The 25,474-nt window shown below is 39.8% G+C and overlaps 1 protein-coding gene across 1 annotated transcript; it reads right to left on the bottom strand.

Moving 5' to 3' along the window:
- Positions 1 to 1,470: 1,470 nt before the first annotated feature.
- On the bottom strand, positions 1,471 to 25,411 carry LOC139923079 (uncharacterized). Its single transcript, XM_078289692.1, has 35 exons — positions 25,349 to 25,411; positions 19,957 to 20,069; positions 19,123 to 19,229; positions 18,806 to 18,976; positions 18,392 to 18,597; positions 18,200 to 18,300; positions 17,943 to 18,061; positions 16,406 to 16,561; positions 15,530 to 15,744; positions 15,191 to 15,276; positions 14,949 to 15,076; positions 13,638 to 13,763; positions 13,271 to 13,461; positions 13,076 to 13,167; positions 12,333 to 12,463; positions 12,061 to 12,185; positions 11,743 to 11,869; positions 10,946 to 11,158; positions 10,270 to 10,440; positions 9,873 to 10,019; positions 9,258 to 9,307; positions 9,011 to 9,143; positions 8,272 to 8,357; positions 8,019 to 8,145; positions 7,449 to 7,639; positions 6,688 to 6,778; positions 6,298 to 6,418; positions 5,557 to 5,738; positions 4,875 to 5,030; positions 4,595 to 4,728; positions 4,199 to 4,332; positions 4,012 to 4,106; positions 3,260 to 3,485; positions 2,286 to 2,345; positions 1,471 to 2,044 (listed from the first exon to the last, which is right to left on the bottom strand). Exons 1-35 carry the CDS (start codon positions 25,396 to 25,398, stop codon positions 1,953 to 1,955), a joined length of 4,653 nt encoding a protein of 1,550 aa, XP_078145818.1. The 5' UTR covers positions 25,399 to 25,411; the 3' UTR covers positions 1,471 to 1,952.
- Positions 25,412 to 25,474: the final 63 nt, after the last annotated feature.

The following is a 25,474-nucleotide window of genomic DNA, read 5'->3' as shown; positions in this document are numbered from 1 at the left end:
AATTTAACAGTGAAATCCAAACTGTCTCCTAAACAGCAGTGAGCAGCGCTCCGCCCACTGAAAGCTGGACTCACCAACGTTAGATCTTTTTCCTCTCTTTTTCCTCCCTTTGGTATCCTTTGGTATAAAGCATCACAGGCCGGCCGGTGCTGTGTGCAGTTTACTGATGTCACATTGCAGGATTTCTGGGTATTGAAATGAAAAATGAATTCTCCATAAATGGCAATAAAAAATAAGAATATAGAATTGTATTTATATATCTGTATATCTATATCTATATTTATATGTATATATAAATAAAATACAAAAAATATATAAATAGAACAAAAATATATAAAACAGCAATTTTTTTGTGATTACTTCATGGTGTACTAGTAGGCGAACATAAAAATTCCAACCAATAATAACCATCACAGATTTTTGAACAATCCCTCCTCCACCCCTCTCACTGCTTTGAAAGTGGCAGAGTGGCAACATGGTACGGTGGCGAAAACCCTGTTTCCTTTTCCTCAGACACCATGGCTGTGTCCTGGTGGCTGGAATTTATTCATTTTGAAGAATCCAGAATTTGTGAAGCTCAAGATTATGCACAAAGCATTTCACAGTGGATTGCTTCAGAAACTACAGTACACAAGAAAGCAATGGGCTTCACTGCCTTTCTCTTTCTGTATTTGTTCTGATCATAGACTGTAAAAAAGATTCTGAACATTGGCCATATTTCTGTATTTTTCATGCTTTTTGTTCTCACTTTCAGTACCTGTGAAAAATGTATTTAAGTTTCTACCAATTGCCATCTGAATCATTACCTTACCACATACCTTTATACGAGAGTATGTACAGGGATGACCTCCACCCTGTTGGTATCACTTCACCTACATATACAGTTATATAATTCTTTACCAAGTCATATCTAACAACAAAATCTTATTAGATGGGATTGCATAGGACAACATTTGAAATCTTATTAAATGGGGTCTGTGATCTATTTATGGTTCCATGATATGAAAAAGTTTGGAAACCCCTGATCTAAAATACAATGATCATTAGTTTCTCACACTCCCACCTCAACCCTTTATGGGGAAAATCTTCCTGAGCCTTTGCTAGGATGTAATTGTGAGCATTAAATCCCAGAATAATTCTGTAAAACGGCATAAACCATTTTTTTTTTTCCTCAGTGAAAGAAATGTTTTCTGGATGTAAGGATACAGCAGTATATAGAGTTAGCTCTGAATAAATCAAAGACTCAGCTAAACCAAACAAGCAAGCAAAGCCCTCATTCTACTTTCTAAATCCTCCCTAACTCATAGCTAAATAGTCATGTGTGCATTGTTGTATGTTGGAGACTATCCAGCCCCATGGGTGTATGGTTGGATGTGGTACAGACACTATATTACACTTTGATATTATAGTACATATCTCATGTTGAATTTCTTTTTAATTTGCTCAATGAGAAATAAAAACAAGCACCAGAGATTCAGCAGTACATATTTATTAATGGAATATATATATATATATTTTTTACTTCTGACAATAGATAATATAGAAAATTGGAGGAATATGCCTTCATTTGTAACATTCATTAGCTTCTCTTCATGTTAGTAATTATTGGCACAGTTTCATTGAGAAATTCACAACAAACATAGTCATTTGTAACATTCATTAGCTTGTCTTCATGATTGTGAGTAATTTTTGACACTGTTTCTTTGAGAAATTCACAATATACATAGAATAAGCTTACATTCCCAGATGAACAGAGGAACATATTGCTGTGTCCTTAGATTGTTCATATAGTTGTGCTAAGTAAAGAGATAGAGCCGTGCAGAAAAGATAGTTATGTTTTAACATGAATAAATAACAGAAACAACAAAATTAAAGAATCTGAGTCAAGGTGTGATTATTACTTAAAACTAGAGAGTAGATTATTATTAGGATTTTGAAGATATTTTGGCTGGTTATTGCAGTATTTGCAGGACAACAGTCAGTAGAGCAGCCAGGAATATGGATTCTGGATGTTTTGCAAGCTCTGCTCCTCTGCTTGTGGTACCTAGAATAAGAGCCAAAAACAAATTTTTAGACTATAATAATTACATTTTTACAGAGGCAATGGTTATTGTATTTTTCTTGGCACATTTCTTGGCAAACAGAGAAAACTAAACCATGAAATCATTTAGTATATTTTGTAACCCCTTGCATAGGATTATGAACATAAAATGCTAATTAAGCATTATAAACTAGAGTGGGTGAATTGGTGTACTATAAAGTAGTAGTAGATTGTAGATGCTTACCCTGTGTTGTTGTTCCTGTAGTGCTTACTGTTGAACTTGAGCTGCTAGTGGTTGTGCTTTCTGTGGATGGGAATGAAAATGGATCAGAGTTGGCTTGTAGGGCATGGGTTAGGGTTAGGGTTAGCATGTGTGAATAGCTCCAACTCAAATCTCAGAGAAATCTAACTTGACTACGTTTACATGGACAGCAATAATCCCATATGAACCAGATTAAGACAATAGTCTGAATAAGGAATTGGCATGTAAACAGCATTTTCGGATTCCCTTAACCCAAATAAGGTCATAGTCGGAGTAAGAATAATCGCATTAAGATGTGGAGTATTCCGATTTTAGTCGCATTATTGAAGAGTATTGAAGACTCTATTGTGGCTTTTTATGACACAAGCAGCAATCCAACTGCTTGACGACGCTCACTCTGCCTTCCAGAGGTTGCGATCTTGTTTACAGCACAGAGGAAAAAGATGACTGACACAACAAAAACGAAGTCCCATCATTTCTGGGGTGAGGCTGAAACTGTCACCATGCTCTGGGCATCGAAACGTTCGTCTATTTGCACCTTCAATAAAGGCTTAAACTGTCCATGTCTCCAGTTATTCTCCTTTGTCCTGTTAATCGGACTTTGCTCTGTAGCTTGTAAACAGGAATATGAATGGAATAGTTCTATAAGCAACACATGTAAACAGCTTAATCGGAACAATGTCTTATTTAGAATAAGGTCAATAGTCCATGTAAACGTAGTCACTGAAGTACCGTCTCATCACAAATATTAGAGCGCATTGGACAGTATTACATCTTGTTAAGCCTATACACCAAGTATTTGGGAAATTGGCCCGAAGTCTAGACTAAATAAGTGCAAGGCGCGGAATTCATAAACTGATCATGAACATTCTCAAAACTTGGTGTATTCCTTTAGCCAATGCCTTTCCTGGGCACAAGAGGCTTCACAGTCACCATTAAAAGAAATGTATCTTTACCCAGTGCTGTTGTAGGCGCCACAGTACTGGGGCCGGCTGTGGTGGGGCTGGCTGTGGTGTTGTTCACCGGGGTGACTCTGGTGGTGGTTAGGTTCAGACCCAGCAGGTCGAGGTCCGACTGCAGCTGCAAGTTCACCCAGGTATTAACCACCGTCTCGTTCTCAAACGTCTTCAGATCCTGCAGGTTGCTTCCCAGGAGGCCTTTCACGTCAAGCACCGTCAAATTCTATGGGTTTTCAATGAAATGGGCAAGAGGGAATCGGTCTGAGGTTTTAAAACATTGGGGCAAGAAGCAACAAGGCATACAATTTGATACAGAAGGAGAATGAAAGTACTGGAAGGGATCAAAAGCAAAAGGAAAACGTCTTTGCTTTCAAGTCAGTCTCACACTAGAAAGGGCAAGCCATTGTCAGTTGACAGCGGTTTGGAATTTTAGAATGAAAATATCTGAGCTTTCAAAATGTCCTTCCATGACTTTTCCTAGACCTTCTTTCTGTACAAACCAGTGATGTTAGATTTTAAAAATCCTGCACGGAAATAGCAGATATAACTATATTCAACCCCTGCAATTGACAGCTTGTTGGCCTCCTCTTAGATCCCCAAAATCCCTTTGACACGCTAATGTTAAAAGGTAAGTCTTAATGAGGCATCACCTCAGCTCATCAGAATTGGTGGCTGTTATTGTATCTCCACACTCAAACAGTTATGTCCCAAACCCATTTTATAACCAACTCCTCAACAAGTGTGCTTACAGCGATCACACTGGAGTCCAGACTCTGGAAAGTGGCAATGTCCATACTGACGTTCTGGGTTGACAGCGCTATTATGTCCGGCAAGGGCGCACCGCCTAGCAGAAGAGGAGAAAGCAACACAGAAAATTACAGAGGAGTTTTATAAGAGAGAGACAGAAAGAGAAAGACAGGTAGAATTCATTCTTACCTAGAAGGGACTGGATTAACTGGTAATAGACGGTGGCACTGGTACGTTGTGAGCTGAAGGAGGAGTTCGCGATCTCATACAGGACCTTCTTCTGCTCAGCTGAACACGACACCACATTCAGGGGATTGGCGTTCCTGACAAGGTACAAGAACAAAGAAAACGTACAGTAGATGTAGCGACTTCCCTCGGGATAGTAAGTTTGAAGTGTCTTCTATAGTATCATCTGTTATTTATCCTGCCATTCATGTTGAAAGGCTTTCCTTCTGGGTGAGTAGGGTGGGAAAGGAGAAAGGATGTGAGGACTCTTAACTCAATGTCAGTCATAAAAAAAATACTTTTGTTTTATAGCTCACAGTGGCAGTGTGGAGCCATCCTCGGGCTTATAGTCTGACATACCTGATACTGTCTGGGGTGATATTCTTCAGTGTACTAACATCTAGAGAACACACATTAGAGCCAATGCTGTTGAGCTCAGTGCTGCCCAGGGAGTTGCCGGCAGTATTCAGATACTTGGTGATGATTGCCTTGCTCTACACAACACAAAAGAAAACACCACAGGTAAGCAAAAACACACCATCTGGGAAAATGTATATGAATATCTTAGAGAATATTAGGTCTTTTGAGGTTCTTAATTCTTCTGAGGTTCTCTAGCTTTACAAATCCCTCTGCAATATACCTTTGCTGCCTCCCATGATCCATCGTTAGAGTCCATGAGCGCCGCCAGGGTGTCAACTTTGGTGACGCTCCACTTGGAGATATCATCAAGCGACGCCACGCGAGACACTGAGCCGAGCACCTGGACTTGCTCATCAGCGATGCCTGATGGGTACGCCTGTAGAAAAGTAAAGAAATATGGGTCCATTTCAAAAAGTAAAGCAAATGGATGCAGGGTTCCCACAGTGGCTCAGAATTTTCTCCTGACTTTTTCATGATTTTCCATATCTAAGCAAGTCTAAAATTGGATTCCTTCCTGGCTTGTTGATATTGCTTTTACAAAGAGGTGAAAAGTCTGGTTTCCACTCCAGTTGGACTGAAAACCCATTTGTCAAATTCCCTGATATTCCCCGACTTCCCCAGAGAATTCATCTAATTCCTTGACGTTCCCTGTCTGGAATACACCCAAAATTCCACAATATTCCAGAAATTCCATGACCAGTGGGAACTCTGTGTATGGCAAATCCATACTGAAGAATATCACATTGAGAATACACCTCTGACTGTTTTTTTGGGGTTTGTACCACTGAATCACAGTCTGTAGCTTCCAAATATAGCTACATTATCTAAATATCAGTTTTATAAAAGCTGAGATAGTGTGTCTCATACACAATATGCAAATAATTCATATACACAACATTTACCTGGTTTAGTTTCTGCAGAATGATTTTCTGGAAGTCGTTGTCATCCACTTTCTCACAGATGGAGTTGAGGTTGTCCCTCAGAACGGGGACGTCCAGGCAGAGGTCAAACTGGGTCGCATCGTAGCCGAAGGGGAAGGAGCCGTCGCTAACCGTCACCTGGGTGATGTTGCCCACGGTGCAGCCTTGTGAAGAATAGACCAGTGGAAAGAAAACGTTTTATGTGGACTGAGGTCACACGAAAATGTCTCTCCAATCTATGTATCTTATCTTATATCTTATATGTATTGATGTGTGTAATATTGTTTTCTGGCTTCTTGTATTTTGTTTCACTTTTGTCCTCTTATCTCATTCCAGTCAAATGTCCTCTGGGATTATGATAAATTGCTGTTGTCATGTGAAAACCTCCTCCAATTTTTCTCCTTCCAACTGAAGCATTGAAGCATGTTGCTCTATGGGCTGAGAAAATTCTACAATCCTTGGGTTTATGAAACCCTTTCAAAACACCATTGGATAAACTCCAAAATGCATAGTGGTCAAGCTAAAAACAGGCTTTTCTTCTTAGTTCCTGAAAAGTTCATATTTTGGAGATACAAGGTGTTCATACTGAATATCAATGAACACTTTTATGAACAACTTCTCCTTCAGCTCAGAGCGCACAGATATCACGTCTTTTACTATCTCAGTAGCCCCTATCTAACTAAGAATGAACACTCCATGCCTCTCCGTCTCTGTGTCTTTTACCTGCTCCACGTGTCATCCTGATGGGGTTGATCTGTGAAAACAACCTCCTGAGCTTCCTCTTCTGTGTCCTGTTTCTTCTCAGTTGGGGCATAAAGGACTTGAGGAACCTCCTCTTTGTCCCCTGTCAAAAAAAGAACAGAAATTGGTTTGAAACACTAATAAAAAAGCTGTTGCATTCATTACAAGAAAAGGGGAAGTAGATATGTGATGTCTGTTATATGGTACATTTACAATCATTGCAAATTAACAGAAACACTGGAAAATGTTATACTGTAATGATGGAAAATCTTTAAATATTCTAATATTCCAAAATTGCAATTTTTTTTGCACAGTGTTGGTAAAAAGGATTTCCATTCTATGTCAACAAACAGGCAAGAGTAAAACACGTACCGTTTTGAACACGCCCCAGAAATTTCTAGTCATGTACAGAGGTAGGGTCCCAAGGTTTTGCAGTGTTTGCTGGTTCCAGGTGCTGGTGTTTCTGAAAACAGATGATGACATATGCAGCCGTACTTAGAGGACAGTAAGAGCTGAGTCTGACATGATGCAGTTTGACGCCACAAACTGGAGATGAAGAGTAAAATCAAGGCTCTTCTTATGTGATATAACTAAACCCCAAGTCCAAATCTGTGTAAAGCCTGACATCTAATGGTAAAAAAGCATGCTACTGAAATTGCCATCTGCTATTGGCTGATCTTTTGTGCCAGGTCATGTCACCTTCTATACAGATGCAACAGGTGGTGACAACACCTGGCACCAAAGATCAGCCAATAGCAGATGGCAATTTCAGTAGCATGCTTTTTTTTACCATTAGATGTCAAGCTTTACACAAATTTGGGTTTGGGGTTTAGTTACTCTTTAATGTTTATGTGTCTTAAGTGTGTTGTGATGTGTCGATTTAAAGGTGCTTCATGTAGCATTTTGTGTTTCTCAAAAAGATGACCATATTTCCCATTAACCGCATTGCCTCCTGTCACAAAGAGGATGTTGGTGCTTGTCCCCCTGACAATCTTCTTAGTAATGGTCTCATTTGTTTACAATAATTACACCGATGTCTCACAATTAACGTGGTAATGACTTATTGGTGATAAAATACTAGACATAGCACCTTTAAAGAGCACTAAAAATACATTTTAATTCAATTCCTGTACCCGTAAGGCGTTGCCCCAGACAGCAGCAGCGTCTCCATGCCAGCCACCTGGCTATCAGAGAAGTCCTTGCAGGCCTTGAGTTTCTCCAGGATGAGAGGATCAGAGCTCTCGATGTAGGAGCTTTGCAGAGAGCAGGCCATGTTCCCCAGCACCTCCACATTGTCTCTGCTCAGACTCACGCCACTTATACCCTAGACAGTTGAGAATATGGTATTTTATATTAGCGATGCTGCAGTTTCCCCTTGTTTAACTTAAGTGTGTTTATCACTCAAGTCTCAAAGGGCTTTACATACCATCATATATATATCATATACCATACTACATCATATATACATATACTATGTATATAAGCTATATATATATATATATATACACATCATATACATCCTATGCTACGTCATATACATACTTCATATACATCATATACTACATCATATACATATATCATCTAGAACATATACCACATATACCATACTACACAAACACACTCATGCCTATGGGAAATTTAGAGTCTTCAATCCACCTGACCTGCAAGTAATTGGACTGTGTTTTAATTTAAAGGTTGCTCACCAAGCAGCTCCTGGCATTGTCCAACAGAAGTGAGTCTATGTTCAACACGCTAGAGAGCACAGAGAAGTCTGCAGTGCCCACTGCAGTGAAGTACGACCTGCAATTGGCTCTCTCAATGTTGTTGTAGCTGTAAATAAAGACACAAAGACGTATTATACAGTTGGGGAAAATCAATGAGCAAATTTAGACTTTAGAGAATTTAGACACATTATTGGGTTGGTACAATAGCAAAACTGTATTGGGAAAGACTCACTTGAAGTAGAGCAGCATGTCTGCGGGATAGTCTGTGAAATTCTGGGAGAGGCTTCCACCAGATAGTAGATTGTACATGCAAGTCAGCTGTATAAAATGATGAGAAGGTACAATCAGTTGAAATAAGTGGACAAAAACAAAGGTTCTGATTCAGATTTGAATCATTTGCACAAGTTCAGGTGATTAGTACCTGAAAACTGTGATTATGCTTATGTTGGCGTATTTTAATTACTTTGCATCAGTCACTTATTCTACTACTGCTAAAATTGCATTGCACTGTTTTGCTTTGTATTGTCCATTTACTCTCCTTTTTACTGTTGTTTGGATTGCACCATAACCTGAAGAAAACGATTTTCATTTCACGGTGCACTTGTGTAAGAAAGAATGATGAACAATGCCGTTGAATTTATTTAACTGAGTTTGCGTGTCTCTGTAGAAAAAGCATTTGCCTAGGAAATTATATGGGTTTTGATTTTTTGCAGTTGCCCTACTAAGATAAAATAATATGCGTTTTAATATATATATATATATTTTTTTTTCATAAATAGAAAGCAAAAAGTCATCTAGTCATAGGATTATTTCCACATTTTCAACTACAGTGGGCTGGTCTACTGTTAAAGTATCAATTTTGTAGCAAGTAGTAAGTGTTTTTAATTTATGACTATGGTGTTTTACATGACAAAGAGCATAAGAGAAATGAATATGTGGTTTGGTCAGTATTTGTAGTAAACTGATCTTACCTGTGTCTCCTTCAGCACCACCTTGGCCCTGCCTCGCCTGGGTCTGCAGGCACGGACCAGTCTCTGGATCCTGCGGGTCGTCACTCTCTGCACTGAAGTGCATGTGAAGCCTTGCAGCACAGATGGGGAAAGCCTGTGGGACAGAATAGAAAAAACACAGAGAAAGTGAAAAAGTAGGAATAGAGCCTGAATGATGTTCCTTAAAAAAACAATACCAAATCAAGGGACTGGTTCACGGTTCACTTACTCCTCAGTTTCGAAGGCCGTGTTCACCACTGTGCCAAAGAACAGGGCAGCCTGGGGGAATAAGAAATGACAATTCAAAGTCAGCTATAACATACAGTAGTCCCTTGAAGCCTTGGTAGACACTTTTATACATTATAGTGTGATTAATGTTTATGTCTCAGTAATGCTTAGCTGACGGTCTGTTACTGTTCTGATTGGCAAAGACATTTCCCACTGTTTATTATTTGTGCTTGGAATTGTTCTATTGTTTTTAAGTGTTGTGGTCAACCTGTGAAAATTGCTTTTATCTGATTCTGTAAGTAAGCCAGACTGGGCGTCAATTCAGACTTTGACTTAAAGTTGCAATAAGTACAAATTTTACGTTGATATGGTGGTTGATCAATACCAGTGACTCCATGATTTACTAACTCAAAACTAGCTTTGAGAACCGTACCCAGAATAATTGTAACAACAAGAACAGCTTAGGTACTGTCGCCTGGATTGGCTGAGTCACCCTTTTTTGATATGAGGTACATAAAAACAGTTTGTAAAACCTTCAATGAAATTTCATTTTCTTTGTACATTGCATTTATTCATTTAATTGTTCAACAATGTGCATGTAAAACCACATGCAGACCTGATCTTGGTTCCAAGTCTTCCTGTTGATCACAGTCACGTCCACAGTCTGCTCAGAAAATACCAGCAGGGATCGTGGGATTTCGCTGGCCAGAGCATCAGGGACGTTCAGCACTACGGTGGCTGGGCTTTGGTCAATGGTTATTATCTAGCAGGGAATTCAGGGCAATACAGTCTTTATTATTAATATAACCCAGTGAGCCATTAATCAGCAGCAGGTAAAACATCAGAGTCACACATCATTTCAAAATGCCCATGAGAGAATATATGAATTATCTCTCTTTTTTAACAATGGAACTACCTCGATAAAAAAAGTTTAAATAAATAAAATATGTTCTTCTGCTACTTTCCCACTGTCTCAATAAACAATATAAAAGAAACAGATGTTAACTTCATACCTTGTTGACGTAGGTCTGTTGGATAATCTGTGGGCTCGCCAGCATGTTGGAAACAAAGGTGGTGCTTTGGGAAGTGCTGAGTAGCTGAGCAGCTGGGATGCTTTGTATTGTCGATGCCGGAACACCCTCAACAAGGGTGCCGAGGGATATCAGGGAGGATGCACTGTTGATCTGTTCATTAAATTTGCATTGATCAAAACTGCAGTCACTGAAATGGTCCATGTAATGTACTTTCTTCAAGAACAATCATATTTAATCAAATCAAACATCAAATTACTGATCAACTATGCAGTGTGTCAGTTGCACTGGACCAAATATGGAACATTGCTTGCTTGGTAGCAATGAATATTTCACATGAAAAGAAAAAGAACGAAAAAAAAAGGGAAATCCGCACTCTCAAAAATATATCTTGACTGATTTATTGATTTTCGTCCTGCCAAGCTGTATATTTTACACGTAAAATAAATCAATCAAGATATCTTTTTGAGAGTATGGATTTTCCCCTTTTTTAAAAATTTGAAATTGACGCACCAGATAAGCCTTATTTTATGTCCATTTTCTTACCCAGCATATGGACTTTTTTTAGTCATTTACATGAAAAGAAAAACAAAGTTATTATCGGTCTTAAGTGAACCCATAGTCCCATAGTGATTATACGAGGAGGTAGCATCCTCACCTGGAAGCCTCCGGAAGTGATGGTCTGGATGATGGTGCTGGCCTGGCCCTGGTTCCAGCTGCTGACTGAGCCCAGGGTGGGCAAGGAGGAAACCAGCGCTGTGGAGGAAATGGAGGAGATCTGGCTGGTGGTCAGACCGGTACTGGAATCGCCCAGAGACTGGAGCGTCTCTGCTGAGAAGGTCTGGAAGTTGGATGCCAGAGCAGCAGATACCTTTGGAGGACCACATTGGGAATAAGTTTTGGAAACTTTATGTGTTATCCTCGATGATTTTAATTAATGCATGACTGATGGCTGTGCATTATTTTTGATTATCAAATAAACAAACAAACAAATAAGCATACAGCTATTATAGAAAACAATTGAGAACATTTAACATTTTTACATTTTAAGCATTTAACCAACTTTGATTTAAGTACAAAATGAAAATGAAAATTGTTCACTTATTAACAATATTGTCAAACTGAACCAAAAATGACGCTGAACCAAAATTGAGCAATTATGTGATAAATTCAGCTGGACCTGGCCGAACCCAAAACCATCAGGTCCAGGCAAAAATGTCAAACTCCAATGCACATGTAGCTAGAAAGTTCAGCCAGACACTTGGTAATGCCTTGAGTCGAGTGCTAGATGTTTGAGTTTCCACATTGTGTTGCCAGGTTCAAAGCCGTTACAAAAGTACCCAACTTTGCTGTGAAGGGGGGTAAAAGAGGTCTAACAGTGTGGAACTTTGGTCAGTGTTTTTTGATCATTCTGATCCATCTACAACCATATCTGGTTTCATTCTGAGCTGGTACCTCAGGGTCTTCTGTTCCATTGCAGAACTGCTTCAGATCGTCCAAGATGCACTTGGCATTAGCAGTACCCAGAGAAGAGAATGCTGAACTTGGGATCTCACCAAGGCACAGGAAGAAACCAGGAAGCCTAGATGAAAAGTGACACCTCTTTCACACTCCGGAAAACATCTTTATACCCTTTCAGTAAGTATATATGACCAACATGCATCCTCTAAATGATTTGTATAAGATGTATGATATATGGATGTAAGCAACCATGACACATTTTGTCAACAAATACCTATGGTGTTTTCAGTTTGGCAATAAATGGATACTCACATCACAGGGTTGAAAGTGGGGTTGTTTATATACAGCTGTGTGATGTAGTAGTTGGTTACATTCTGTTGAATGGCTGTGTTGTTAAAGAGCGCAATGTTGGCTTGGTTCTCCAAGAACACGTTGATCTTCAAAAATAAAGAAAGAAATAAGGTCAGTGACATTACCTTTAAAATGTGCCTCTTGTTGTTTTCTGAGTCATAACTCTCCAGAATAAAAGAATATGTAGAATTCCAGCTACATCTAAAATATACAGCACTGATATCCGGACATACTTCACTGGTGGAGACAAAGCTGTTGAGATCCTCCAGAGTGATGAAAGTCACAAAGTTGCCGATGTTATTGGCAAACCAGGCGGTAGAATTTAGTTCTTTGTCACTGGCGTTGTAGCATCTGGCTCCAGAGCCTTATGGAAACCGGGAAAACCAAGACAAATGTCAACAAACAATTGCCAATTCATTAACAATCAATTTGTTATGTCCTCATATAATGTATGATGCCTCAAATATTAAAAGACCAGTGGAGTTGAGGTTGAAACAATCTGTGTTCTTTTTGATAGAAAGTTTTTTCATAATTTTTAAAGCTGCACTAGGCAAGATTTTTATGTAGACACCCAGCCTTCTTATCAGCCAAAATCACAAAGTAGGGCTGCAACAGAGAAGAGCGTCCCACTCTCACTAACTGTGACAACGTAGATTCTCCCTATTTGCCCAAATCACATTTTGGTGGGTATGGTTATGGGTATGGTCGGAATATCTCTGTGCACAGTGTGCACAAAGTGACAAATCTTTGGTATAAAGCATTAAACATGAGCATGCTATGAGCAGTTTACTGATTTCACCCTAGATATTTTCTGGGTTTGAAGTCCTTACATTTCAAACAATTTGGCCTACCTCTTGCTGCCATTTGGGGACACCAATGTAAGAAATTGTCTAATGCAGCCTTTGGTTTGAGCACATTATACATCACACATCATACATCACACATTTGCACATTTGCATTTGGAAATGCATCTTACCAGCACTCAAGTAGGTCTTAATGGTGGTGTATATATCACCCTCTCCAAAGTCAGAGCTGCTGTATGCGTAGTTCGTTCCCATAACAGAGACCCTAATGAAAGTAAAACAACACAAAATTGCATATCAAGTAGTCTAGCTGTGATATTGCATCATGTCATCATGTGGCTATCTGACACTGTCAGAAAGAGACTTACAGTTTCTGGAAGGCAACGCATGTGGAATTCTGCACATCGGTGGAGCTGATGAGGTTCTTGTTGAGGAATCTTAGGTAGCTGCTCAGCCGCAGGTCAAACCAGGCGTCAACGTCTGACCTGCTGCTGCTGCTCAGGGCCAGAGGCCAGACACAGGGGAGGGTCACCATCTTCACCTCATTTGGCACGTCCTCCTGTTAACACACATGCATTCAAAATAAAAGATGTGAGCTGTGAATTATTCTATTGCATATGTATGGTGACACTTCTAGAGATCACCAGGTGGCAGTTGTAATGTCAACATAGGCAACTGCATCTCGTAGCCATAGATAATGCACTGATTATTGGAACATTCAGGAGAAGGACATACAGTTTCTAGGAAAGCGGGAGTGTTGTTGTAATTGTTGAAGATGATGCAGATGTCAGAGTTGTTGCCAATAACATCGGGTTGACTGAGGAACTGACTCAGCTCCGAGGTGCTGATGGTACTTAGGAGCTGAAAGAAAAAAAACAAAATGTTCACTGATGATTCACGTCCAAAATGCAGAAGAATAGTCTGAATATTCAAATACTGTGTTAGTACAACACACCGAAAAGCTGTTGTGCAATATTCATTAATGTTCTTTTTAATTGTCCTGACCTAATTTATTGTACAATCCAATTTCACAATAGTTCACGGGAGATGGTGGAAATTGTACCGCTGTAATGCTTTGCTAATTAATATTCATTTATTCTGTTGTCTTATCACCTTTATTGTGTGCCCATTTTTGCATTATGCTCACTTGACAAGACAAATTTCACTTGAGGACCATTCATTCATTCATTCATTCATTCATTCATTCATTCGTTCATTCAACCACTAATTGTATGACCAATGAAAGAATGTCCATACATGACTATGGCTATCTTGACACAGCATGACTGATGTACAGCAGTACAAGATTTCTGGATTGTTAAAGCTGTTATTGGGTAAAAAGAACGCTGCTGATAATACTGCATAGGCTCAGCTCAGCAGCTGATGTCTCCATGAGGAGGGATGAGAGCTATGACAGGATCTTCTGGCAAGACAAACAACAGGGTGATAATCCTGGAAGGTTTTAACCCAGACACACTATTGGCCATAGAGCTGAGTAGCTTTCATTTATGTTCAATTCTGAAATTATTAATGAGATCCGTAGGAAGATGTCTGCTTTTCCTCAAATAGACGTCAGTGTGCAGGAAGTCACTCGGTTATTCCAACAGACAAAAGTTTCAAAGAGCCCAGGTAATGTTGGTGGGAAGTTACAGGACCTGTGCTGAGAAACTCAGCTGCATCATGAATTAATTTTTATGAAATCGCTTCAGCTGCAGCGAGTGCTTAGTTCTCTTAGTGCTCAGACCCGTGGCATTAACTTCCCTAGCGAAGAAAAAGTTTGAGAAACCAATAAAAATATATATTCTTTATCAAGCTGATAATATATTAGATCTGTCACAGCTTGCATATAGGCCAGGGAGGAGGTTGAAGCTGCTACACTTACACTACTTCATCACATTTAACTGTTAACGCTGTCTGCAAGCCAAATTTCCCCTTAGGAGACAATAAAGATAGGAGTGAACTGAATTCCTGCACTTGGGCAGATCATTTCTGCACTTCAGATTAGTCTAGGCGTGAATGTGGGCTTTGAGTATTGTCACATATTACCTCTGAGCGGCGTGCCACTGGTAGAAGAGACGTGAACATGGACAAGTCTGGAAAGCCAAAACTGAGGAAGGTGTTTCTCAGATAGATGTAGAAGCTTCCGCTGGCGTAGCACTTGAGGGGCGTTGGACCTGTGCAAAACACATGAAAATGACACTTTGTGTTGTAAGAAGTATATGATCACTTTACAACAATTACGCAACTACAAACTCTCTATGCATGGTAAGGCTATGTCTGATACAAACCTTGCTGCAAGAGAAGGGTATTTGTGTAGATCTCCCTTTGTGTGTTGTTGCTGAGTGTTGAGCGTAGTGAGTCCAATATTGTAACCCTAAATTCAGATGAAAATTAGTTTTGTGCAGTTTAAAAAATATACAAAAACGATCAGTTAATTATGTACGAAACACTGAAATCTAAACAATTATAGAACTTACATTTCTGCTGATATAAAAGTTATCACAACAGTTCACTAATCAAGTTTCTTTGCTCCACATAGATAATTGTTCCTCTTTTTTTACCATCAACTTTTCATCAACAATGACAATCCATAGCAATTTTGCAGTCTGACGGTAGAGAATTCTTACATTTCTTGGCTGCTATTACAACTCCTGTCCTTTGCAATGTTGAAAAATGGTGTCACCAGGCTGGGAGAGAGGTTGACCAGGAGGGGGCTCAGTCGAGCCTGAAGCCACAACAGGAACTCTGTGTCATTGATAGCTGGAGAGGCCAGATTCCCTCTGTCAAACACCGCCTGGAGGAAGGCAGACTTCACCTCCTCTGTGTAGTTAGCTGGGTGGGTCTGGAGGAATTACACACAGTATCAATAAAGATTTTATATTTTCAAATTATGAATGCACACATGTTTAAAAGGCTAAAAAGGTGGTCTTTAGCCAGTTGCACTGACATGTACTGTATATATGGCCTCTTGAGCTGGGCTTACTCAAATTTGTTTAAATTCACACAAAATGTAATTAATGTGGCTTAAGTAAGCTACTATTACTCAACATAGTGTATGCTAAAGTGTTGGCATGGAGTGCCTGAGCAAATGATCTACTGGGGACACATGGATGATTTTGGTGTCTATGTTCTCATCACTTAACAGGTAAGTTGACCAACAAGACAATCTCTGAAGAAATTGGTGTATTCCTTTTACAGATTTTGATCTCTGAGTGTAGAAAATGTGTTTTATACACATGCAACAAAAGTTACGTACAAAAGAAAATCCTGTTTTTATGTTGGGATTAAGAATAATTTTTTGTTCTAATTTCATGATTTTCAGGAGGATTTTATTATTTTTGAAACAAGTAACAAGTAATGAGTCATATATAACTTTTTGTGAGAAACAAGCCCAACACTGTTCCTGATTAAAGCCTCTTGTTGGCTTTATCTAAGGTGGGAGTGCAACCAGTACTATGAGTATCTCTGGGCAAAAGAAAAGTGATAGACAAGTAGATGTGTACCTCAATGGCGGGTGAGACTATGTCAAAGAACGATCCAAAGTCAACGGGGCTGATGGCTGTCATGATCTTTGTCACGTCTTGCATCCCCTTCAGCTGTGAGGGGATTGTTGACAGCTGGGCCAGCTGAATCTGAGTGAGGAGGTCTGCAACCTCCACCTGAGGGTGACAACAGCATTTCAGTCAGGAATCACTCACATTGGAAGTGTAACCAATTATTGCATACAATGGTATGCATAGGTTAAGCATAGAAAAATGCTCCTGTGCTACACAGTCCGCTAATTAGCCAACTTACACCCATTAGTGACTGGGCTTGTTAGTGGTGGTGTTCGGGATTCTCCCTGCACACACTTATACATTCACACAACAACTACCATGTAAACAACATAGACCTGCATGACAATTGGACACTAATGTGATGGCGTGTTTGAATTTCCCGCAAGTTTCGTATTTTATTCTGTAATGCAATTCCCAAATGCTACAGTATGTGTGTGTGTGTGTTTGTATCTGCTATTATATAGTAATTAATGTGCAGAAATGGAAGTTAGTGTCACTAATTGTAGTTCGCTATTGTTGAGTGTGCCTAGTCCAAACCTGTTTACTATTTCATAACCTATCCCTGTAACAACATTGTTATTACTGTTAGATTTAGCATTGCTATGCTCTATTTGCAGAACCATAAATGTCACATCCTTTATATCCATCCATCCATCTCTCTGCCATTGTCTGCTGTGTGGGGCAATAAAGTTCCCTGGTGTGTTAACTTCCTTTGATATTGCCTTAGTCACTCCCTCTGATTGGAAGCTAGGTGTCACTAGATACAAGCTTTGGCCAGTACAGTGCAGAGGTTCTCCCTCACAGGTGGTATATTGTATTTTGGCCTCAGGCCTGAACACTCAGCCTCATCATACAATGATAAGGGAGCCCATCCGCAGAGTCCATCAAGGAAGGCCAGCAGCTTTGCAGTTAGATATTTTCCCATCATTTCAAACACAATCTCAACAAGAGTGAGCTTTTCTTTTTCCAAGGCAAATCTGCAAAACCTTTCCATTACCATTGACAACATCATGAAAACTCCTGCCTAGGTGACCAAGAACCTTAGTCTGATTCTAGATAACCAACTGTAATGCGAGGGCCACATTACACACACAACCCAATCTGGCAGGTTTTCACTCTACGACATCTGTCAAATCAAGACTCTTCCTCACTAGCGTCTCTGCCCAGCTCTTTACTCAAGCTTTTATCATCTCCAAGCTTACAATGTAATTTTGTAATGATAGCAGAATCAAAAGAGCTGTAGTAAGCAACTGTAAATCCTTACTTAACAATGGTTTTATGATTGAATGACAAATGGAAGTGAAACATGGTTCTGAAGAATGAAACTAAAAATTTCTTGCCTATTTTGCCTGAGCTATGTTACAAAATGTGGTCAAGAAGATGCCAGAATTTGTGTTGCAATGTTGATTCTTGTTCAGAGAGAATATAGTATACGTATGTACAATGAGGCAAATGACTGAATATCACCAAATTCATGACTCACTCCATTGAAGTTGTTCTTCAGGGTCACAAAGTCTATGAAGGAGGCACGGATACGGAATTGGCCAAAGTTCTTTGTGAGCCAGTCTCTGTCGTCATTCACAGACTCAACACAGGAGAAACCTGAGAATCAAAAATGTATTGAATCTTCCAAATAAAACATGCCCTGCATCCAACATACCAATATGGATCTATGCACACTCACATTCACACACACAGTTACATACATAAGATATATGTATATGTCATCATCCAAGTTACCTGTGGAAGTTTGGTCCCCCAAATAATTCCTGGTGAATGCAAAAACCTCTTGGGTCTGCCTCTCGGAGAGATCAGTGAAAACATTGTTGCACCCCTTGACGCTGTTGGGAAAACAAAACATCCTCCATTAACATTATTCTTATCCACAAAGAATTCTGATCAGTATGACAAAAATACAGAGTTGCCACTCACATTTCTTGATAGGAGCCACAGCTGATATTTCTTGGGATAATCTCAAATGTTCCTGCTTGAATGCTGGGGAGGAACAGAGGTAGGTAGGCCTGGAACCACAGCCTGAATCCCTCAACATCTAGGGTGGATAGTTGTGGGGCAAGCGCCGTGAGTGTCAGATTAAAGATGGTGTCTCGCACGCCTGGGTCAATGCTTGTCAAGTTTTGCTGTAAAAAAAGAGAGCATTCTGTGAGAGGGTACCTTTGGTTTTATAAAGCGAAAGGAATGCATACAGTATAGCTTTTAAGTTTGGGGAACAGATTTCGGTGAAAGAACACAACAGCATAATGCTATATGTCCAAACCTCTTGTAGTCTTGCTCAAGGGAAGGAAAAAACAGTAAGTAATATGATTAATGTGATTAAAAAATACCTACCTCTGCAGCACCACTAACAAATTTGTCAAAGAAAGAGCCAAGCTCTTCCACATCTGAGGGCTCAGCGAGTTGTGTGAACACGAGCCTCACAAGAGTTTCATTTGACAAGTTGTTTGGTTCGAGAATCAACTCAGCTTTCTGGTTTGGGGAAAGAGAGTCTAGTACTGTCGCCTAAGAGAGGGATTTAGAACAAAAAGCAATTTTAACATTTTCATTCTTCTAAAATCTTTCACATATTCATTTCTTTTGGATACCAACACCAAAATAAAAATGTATCACTACCACAACTACTGTAATAGATTTAACAAAAGCTTTACCCCAGTGATGTTGAAAAATGTTAGATCCGTGTATGTTGTGTGCACAGAGAATGGACCCAAGTTGACCGCAATCCACTCGGCATCACTGTCAATCCCGCCCCTACAGGCTGAGAGAAGAAGGTTTTAAGATTAATAAGACTTACTTCCAAATGAAAGTGAAAAATTGTTTGTGAAATTATACACTGAAATTATATTGTTGTTTTCATATCACACTGACGGAAGAGCACAGAGCATCTTTCCTAAAAGTGTAATTCCAATACAATTAAGTATTCATATGTGTTAATCCTGAGGTCTAGGACAGTTTAGTCAATATTTGTGAACATGGACAACTGTCTGCCACACTCTGAGTCCATGGGAACTATTCAATCCTGTGATGTAATGAAGACGTACAATCTGTAGCTCCTCCAAAGACAATGAATGGGAGACTGCTTTTGTGGACCCACAGAATGCTAGTTTGTGTTTTTATGCCCACATAAGATTTATTTGGTAACACTTTACAATGGCCTTATTCCAGTGTATTATCCTGTGTACATAGTATTACTATCACTGTGTAGGTACTTGATGAAAATCTCCCTAATACATAATGTATTTAAAGTGGTGTAACAATCGCTGGAAAATCCTTGTGGATGCTCTCAGAGTCACCATCTTTTCCAGTTCATTCACTTCTTGATTTTACATCTTGATTACATCACAGGTTTTGTCTGCCTGGTCTTTGGCCATAGGAGAATTATTCTTGGTCATAATTTTTTAGGGGACTGTCCCAGACCACATGAACACTTATGAATTCTTAGTACTTAGTACTTAGTACTTAGTACTACACTTTCTGTATGCTACCTGGTGTGTTAATTTGAGTCGCAGATTCCCTCAGATACGCCAGTAGCACTTGGGCCATTTCCTCTCTTCTGGCTGGTGTCATTCTGTTGAACGTGTTGGATAATCCGTCGACCCTGGAATTATGAATGTGATAGTGGCATCAAATTTGTATTCATGTCATCACAGCACAGAGAGCTAACATCAATTTCAAATAAGAATTTTACCGTTTTTAAATTTTGCTTTCTATCAAATTTGAACTACATTGCTTAAATGCTGCCCAAATCAAGAAAGCTAGGTTAGATCACCTAATTAAGCTTTCATAAATATTCATGTTGGTGCTTGTAGAGTAATAGTTATCTGTCTGTTAGTCAAACTCTGTATCATGGGTATTCATGAATACAATTAAAGGTTAATCAAAAATCCAAACCACATGGGTCTATCACAGTTTAGGCCTGCCTGATATCATGCTGTGTCATGTAGCTTTCACTATGGTAATCATTATGGCATTAAAGTGGGTGGAAGGTGGCAAAAGGCTGCAGGGGAGGGCTGTACCCACCTACCTCACCTATATAGCTATATAGGTTTAGTTAGTTTAGTTTAGTTTATTATTTGACAATTGATTAAAATACATTGTACATTATACATGCATTTTAAAATCATCAAGGAATACACAAAAAGTCGCAGACTTATTTCCATTGTGGTCCTTGCTCTTAGACATACAGTGCACATAGGGACATACAGCACACATACAGTTCCAAAAAAAAAAAAAAAATATATATATATATATATATATATATATCTCAAATCCTTACAATACAATCTGGTTGACAAGCATCTTAAAAATATAGTACACATTATTGCAATGTCCCTTCCTCTGACCTGTCCCCTTACTCTAGGACCTCCTGGAAAAGGAGCCACCATTTAACTTTAGCTTTAAAGTTGTTTAGGTTTGGAGTCTCTTTGATGGCCAATGGTTGCTTATTCCATTCATGAGGCCCTAGGAAAGCAAATGAACATTGGCCAATATTTATTCTGCACCTTACTGAAAGCAGATTTACTAGGCTAGCTCTGGTTCTGTGGCTGTGGGCTTCTCCTACTCTAGAGAAATAGTTGGTGAGGTAATTGGGGGCCCTATCATTAACTATCCTGTGAACCAATGACAGTCTAAATTGTGTCACCCTGGCCTCTACAGGTAGCCAGTTGAGTCCCTGTAGTTGACTCCTCCCTACATGTTCTCGAGAACCCATGTCCATTACCACCCTAACCAGCTTGTTCTGGGATACCTGTAGCTTTTTTTTTAAGTCCCTCTGTCAACCCGCCATACCATGCCGTACTGGTGTAATCAAAGTGTGGCTGAACCAGGCTGTTTGCCAGAAGCCTTAGGCTGTCTCTGTCAAGGAGATTGGCCTTACTGGACAAAAATTTGGTTCTGGCATTTACTTTTCCCAATACTTGTAAAGCCATTTCCTCACCTCCAAGACTGTCATCCAGCATACAGCCCAGGTATTTTATAGCTTTTTTTTGCCTCTATGATCTTGGAGCCTAGCTCTACCCTGAGCCCAGGGGCCTTCTTCAACCTGGGTTTGGATCCAAGCAGGATGGATTTGGTTTTGCCCAGGTGCAGAGAGAGTCTGTTGTCAGACAGCCAAATGCTGACCTTTGAGAGCTCCTCTCCTAGCCTCCTTTGAAGTGTGCCCAGGTCTTTATGAGAGATGAGCAGGTATATAGGTATATGAGACACCTATATCAAAGTTAGAGAAGAGAGAGTCAAAGGTAGAGTCCCAGGGTATCCAAGCAGTCTAGGATTATATGGGAAAGGGATCTTGGAATTATTTATATCTAGCCTGACAGAGAAGTTCAAAGGTGCAAAGACAACAACAGCTGACAATCCCACGGAAATAGTGAGCAGTATCTTAAGCCCAGACTTCTTGAGGCAGAGCAGATTGTACATTTTGTGGATCTTACAGTGCCATGGGAGGATGCAGTGGATGAGGCACATAAAAGGAAAATGCTTAGGCATACTAAGTTGGCAGCATATGTGGAGCAGTGGGTTTGGAAACCTAGGCTATGCCCCGTGGTTGGACGCTGAGGGTTTGTAGCAAAGTCCACTACTAACACTACTACAAAGCATTCATCGGCGGAGCTTAAAGTAGACAGTGAAGGCTATGTCTGAGACAGCAATGGGAGCCAGTGAGCTAGGGAGCTGTGGCTGAGGAAAAAGCATACTGACTGGGGCACAAAGTCGCTAAAGTTAAGTACCTTTGAGTGTGACAGTGTAGGAACCATTTGTCTGACTAGCATGCTTGCTGGTGCACTGTTTGTTAGTAGTATGTTTGGTAATTTCTTAGAATTTTGTCATGTTGGATTCTATGTGGCATGCTAGCATGCGTTGTTTGTCGTATGCTAGCTAATTGTTTGCAGTATGATTGCTTTGGCTGAAAAGAACAGTTAATCAGTTAAATAGAACATGAATAAGGCATACGAAAGTCTGGAAATCAATTTTATGACGAAGACAGGATCATATATCATATAATAGTATAGCTTTGGCAGCTGGAGTGAGCAGCCACTGTTCTTGTGCGCTCCGATCGCAGGAGTCTGGTTAGCTTACTGTCCTGAAGATCAAGAAGAAATCGGCAGGCAGCAGAATGTTTTGCCACTGAGCTTCCTATCTGTGGAATCAACTTCCTCTTGCAATTAGGGATGCTAATTCTTTAGAATTCTTCAAATCCAAACTCAACACCTATCTATTCTCACTATCATACAAGCCTAGTCTGGGGCTGACACAGTCTCTTTTCTTACTTTAGCAGAGAAGAGAGACAGCATTCATTTAGGAACTGGCTGTTGGAAATCCAGTCGAGGGTTGCCTCTGTCTGTCTGCATCGTCAAACACTGACTGTCTGCTGTCTCTATGAGTATGTACGTGGCTGAATATGTCTGCTACGAGTGTGTGGGTCATGCTTAGTACGGCGAGTGTGTGTGTGTGGCCTGCTTTTTGTCTTTCCTCTCCTTCAGGGATCTTACCTGGTAGTGGACGCGGGCGCTGGCCCTGGCTGACCGAAGTCCCGTCTTTCTGCCTCATAATGTTTCTCTTTGTCTTATTTGCTTTCTTCATGTCTCATTGTCATTATCCATGTTATTGCCCATTTGATTGTTTTGTCTCATCACCTATTAAACACTCAGCCATCCCAGTGGGGGATCCTTCTTTGAATAGCCCCGCCCAAGGTTTCCTAAAAATTTTTTCCTAATAAAGCTTTCTTTGGAGTTTTTCCTCATCTTCACTGACGGTCTAAGGTTGGTGGTGCTGGTTAGGCATAGCTAGGCTAAGTAGATTAGGCTTGTAATGTGTTTTCACATTACAAGTTTCGTTTCCTTTTATTACAAATTTATTTTGTTTGCATACTGTATTGCATCATTTTGTTTTGTGATTGATTGTTGATTAGTTAGATCTTGGTACGCTCGTTCTTTGTAAAGTCCTTTGGGACATGTGATGAAGGGATATATAAATAAACTTGACTTGATTCAGCTCATGCTATAGTGGTTTGCTGATACCATTCAGTTTCTGAACTGCTGAGTGGGCTGTTTCAAGCCAGGTGAGTCAGCCATTTCATTCGCTTATTCTTGTTGGACCTATATGTGAATGTTGGTAATGTTGGGAACTAGGGATAAGCCTAAGTGTAGGTACAGGGTAGCATAGGTGACTATAGCAGTACTTGGTGTTAAGCGGGTGTGGAGGAGGGTGGTTTTGGGATGACAGAACTCACTGTTGATCCTTCTGGAGGTGTCATGGGCTTAATTCCCACTTCATAATCCCAGTGACATACCCGCACTCACACATTCAACCCTGTCGCATTTATATTCATGGCTAATGAATGGTTCTGCCTGTCTGATGGCACTATGATGGCGTAGCCTGATGGAGACATGTTAATCTCTATTTGACCGCATCTTCAATTTAATGAATTACAGATATAGATTGCCTAGAATGTCTGCAGTAGTTCAGTGCAATGTTAACAATTTGAATATATTAGTTTTACCTAGTGGTATAATAATGAACAAATGGGAATAATATGGACTAGTTGACTGTTTTGTGGAGATTTACTCAATTTGTAATGTGTTCATCTAATCTGCAACTTGGAGTATGAAAGCACAGCCAATTCCTTATTGTCAAAATGTACTGATATCATTAGACCCTCATCTATCTCAGTATCTCAGTGCAATAAAAGACCTCAAGTCTATTTCAAACTGGATCTACATTATATCTACTGCCATTAATCTTTCCTGAATAATATGGCTGAAGTATGGTTCATGGAATTAATTTTCCGCTGTGTGCCCAGATAGTCGAGTGGTTAAGGCTGCCACCTATGTAAATGGTAAATGGACTGCATTTATATAGTGCTTTTATCCAAAGCGCTTTACAATACGCCTACATTCACCCATTCACACACACATTCATACACCGATGGCGACAAGCTACCACGCAGGCTGCTGGCGCAACCATCGGGAGCAATTTGGGGTTCAGTATCTTGCCCAAGGACACTTCGACATGCAGACTGGAGGAGCCGGGATCGAACCACCGACCTTCTGATTAGTGGACGACCTACCTCCTGAGCCACAGCCGCCCCGCCTATGTCCATGCTCCAAATTGAATCCCTTGAATTTTTCTCACCTGTGTCTTCCCTACCCTGTCTCTCTCTCTGCTTTCCAATTATCTAAATGAATAAAATATAATGAAGGTGAGAGTTGTGTGCACTTCCAGCTCCAATATTTAAGGATGATTAAGCAATTACCTTCAGCCCTATCCCTGTTTACATACAAACGCATCTATGGTTACTCACAACAACGTACTACTACTTCACACTAGTAGAAAGTAATTTGTCAGTCAACTGTATGAAATTTTTCCCCCCAAAAAAATCACCCCTTTCGATTCCTCACAAAATCAAAATAAACTTGGAAGCCATTACTGGAAAAACAGAAATATAGAATATATAAACAATTTTTTGTAAAAAGAGAATATTTGCAAGCCTAATGGGAACTACATTTTATTTCTAGAAAAAAAAACTTAACAACAAAGAATAAAAAGCTTTGTTTAAAATATTTTCGAAGGGCTAAAGAAAACAAACCTGAAAACCAATAGTTGGTGTTCTATAAACGTGTAAGTAAGGAGCCAAAAGCAATACAAAATATAATAAGCAAAAAAAAGTTAAGTGTACTCAATTTGTTAGTTGGGGTCAAATATTGTCAGTTGAATTCGAGAACATCTTTACAATAATATGACAGTGTTAACCTTTACAATTTCCTCTAAAAGCTAAGAAAGTGTGTGCAGACAAGTTGATGAAAGGGCTGGAGAAAAGTATAAAATTTTACTTGAAAACGCAAACACATTTCGTCAATTTACAGTAAGTTTCTCAATACTCACACGACATGGTAGTTTGTGCAGTTGATGTTTGCGGTTGCGCTCTTGAGCATCACTGGATTGAAACTTGGGAGGACAGGAATCAGTATTACTCGGAACCAAGCAAACCAGTCTTGTCTTTCAAAGCCC

The sequence above is a fragment of the Centroberyx gerrardi genome, chromosome 17 (genome assembly GCF_048128805.1).
Source record: "Centroberyx gerrardi isolate f3 chromosome 17, fCenGer3.hap1.cur.20231027, whole genome shotgun sequence".
Classification (NCBI taxonomy): domain Eukaryota; kingdom Metazoa; phylum Chordata; class Actinopteri; order Beryciformes; family Berycidae; genus Centroberyx; species Centroberyx gerrardi.
This window is presented reverse-complemented; position numbering and strand designations above follow the sequence as displayed.

What these genes read in the sequence shown, in the direction of transcription:
- LOC139923079 (XM_078289692.1), bottom strand. Translation starts at nt 25,398, where the DNA reads ATGCTCAAGAGCGCAACCGCAAACATCAACTGCACAAACTACCATGTC. An exon ending in CAGTGGCACGCCGCTCAGAG is followed by an intron (nt 13,764 to 14,948) that starts GTAATATGTGAC and finishes TTTTTCTTTCAG; the next exon opens with CTCCTAAGTACCATCAGCAC. An exon ending in TCACTTCCGGAGGCTTCCAG is followed by an intron (nt 10,441 to 10,945) that starts GTGAGGATGCTA and finishes TTTAATGAACAG; the next exon opens with ATCAACAGTGCATCCTCCCT.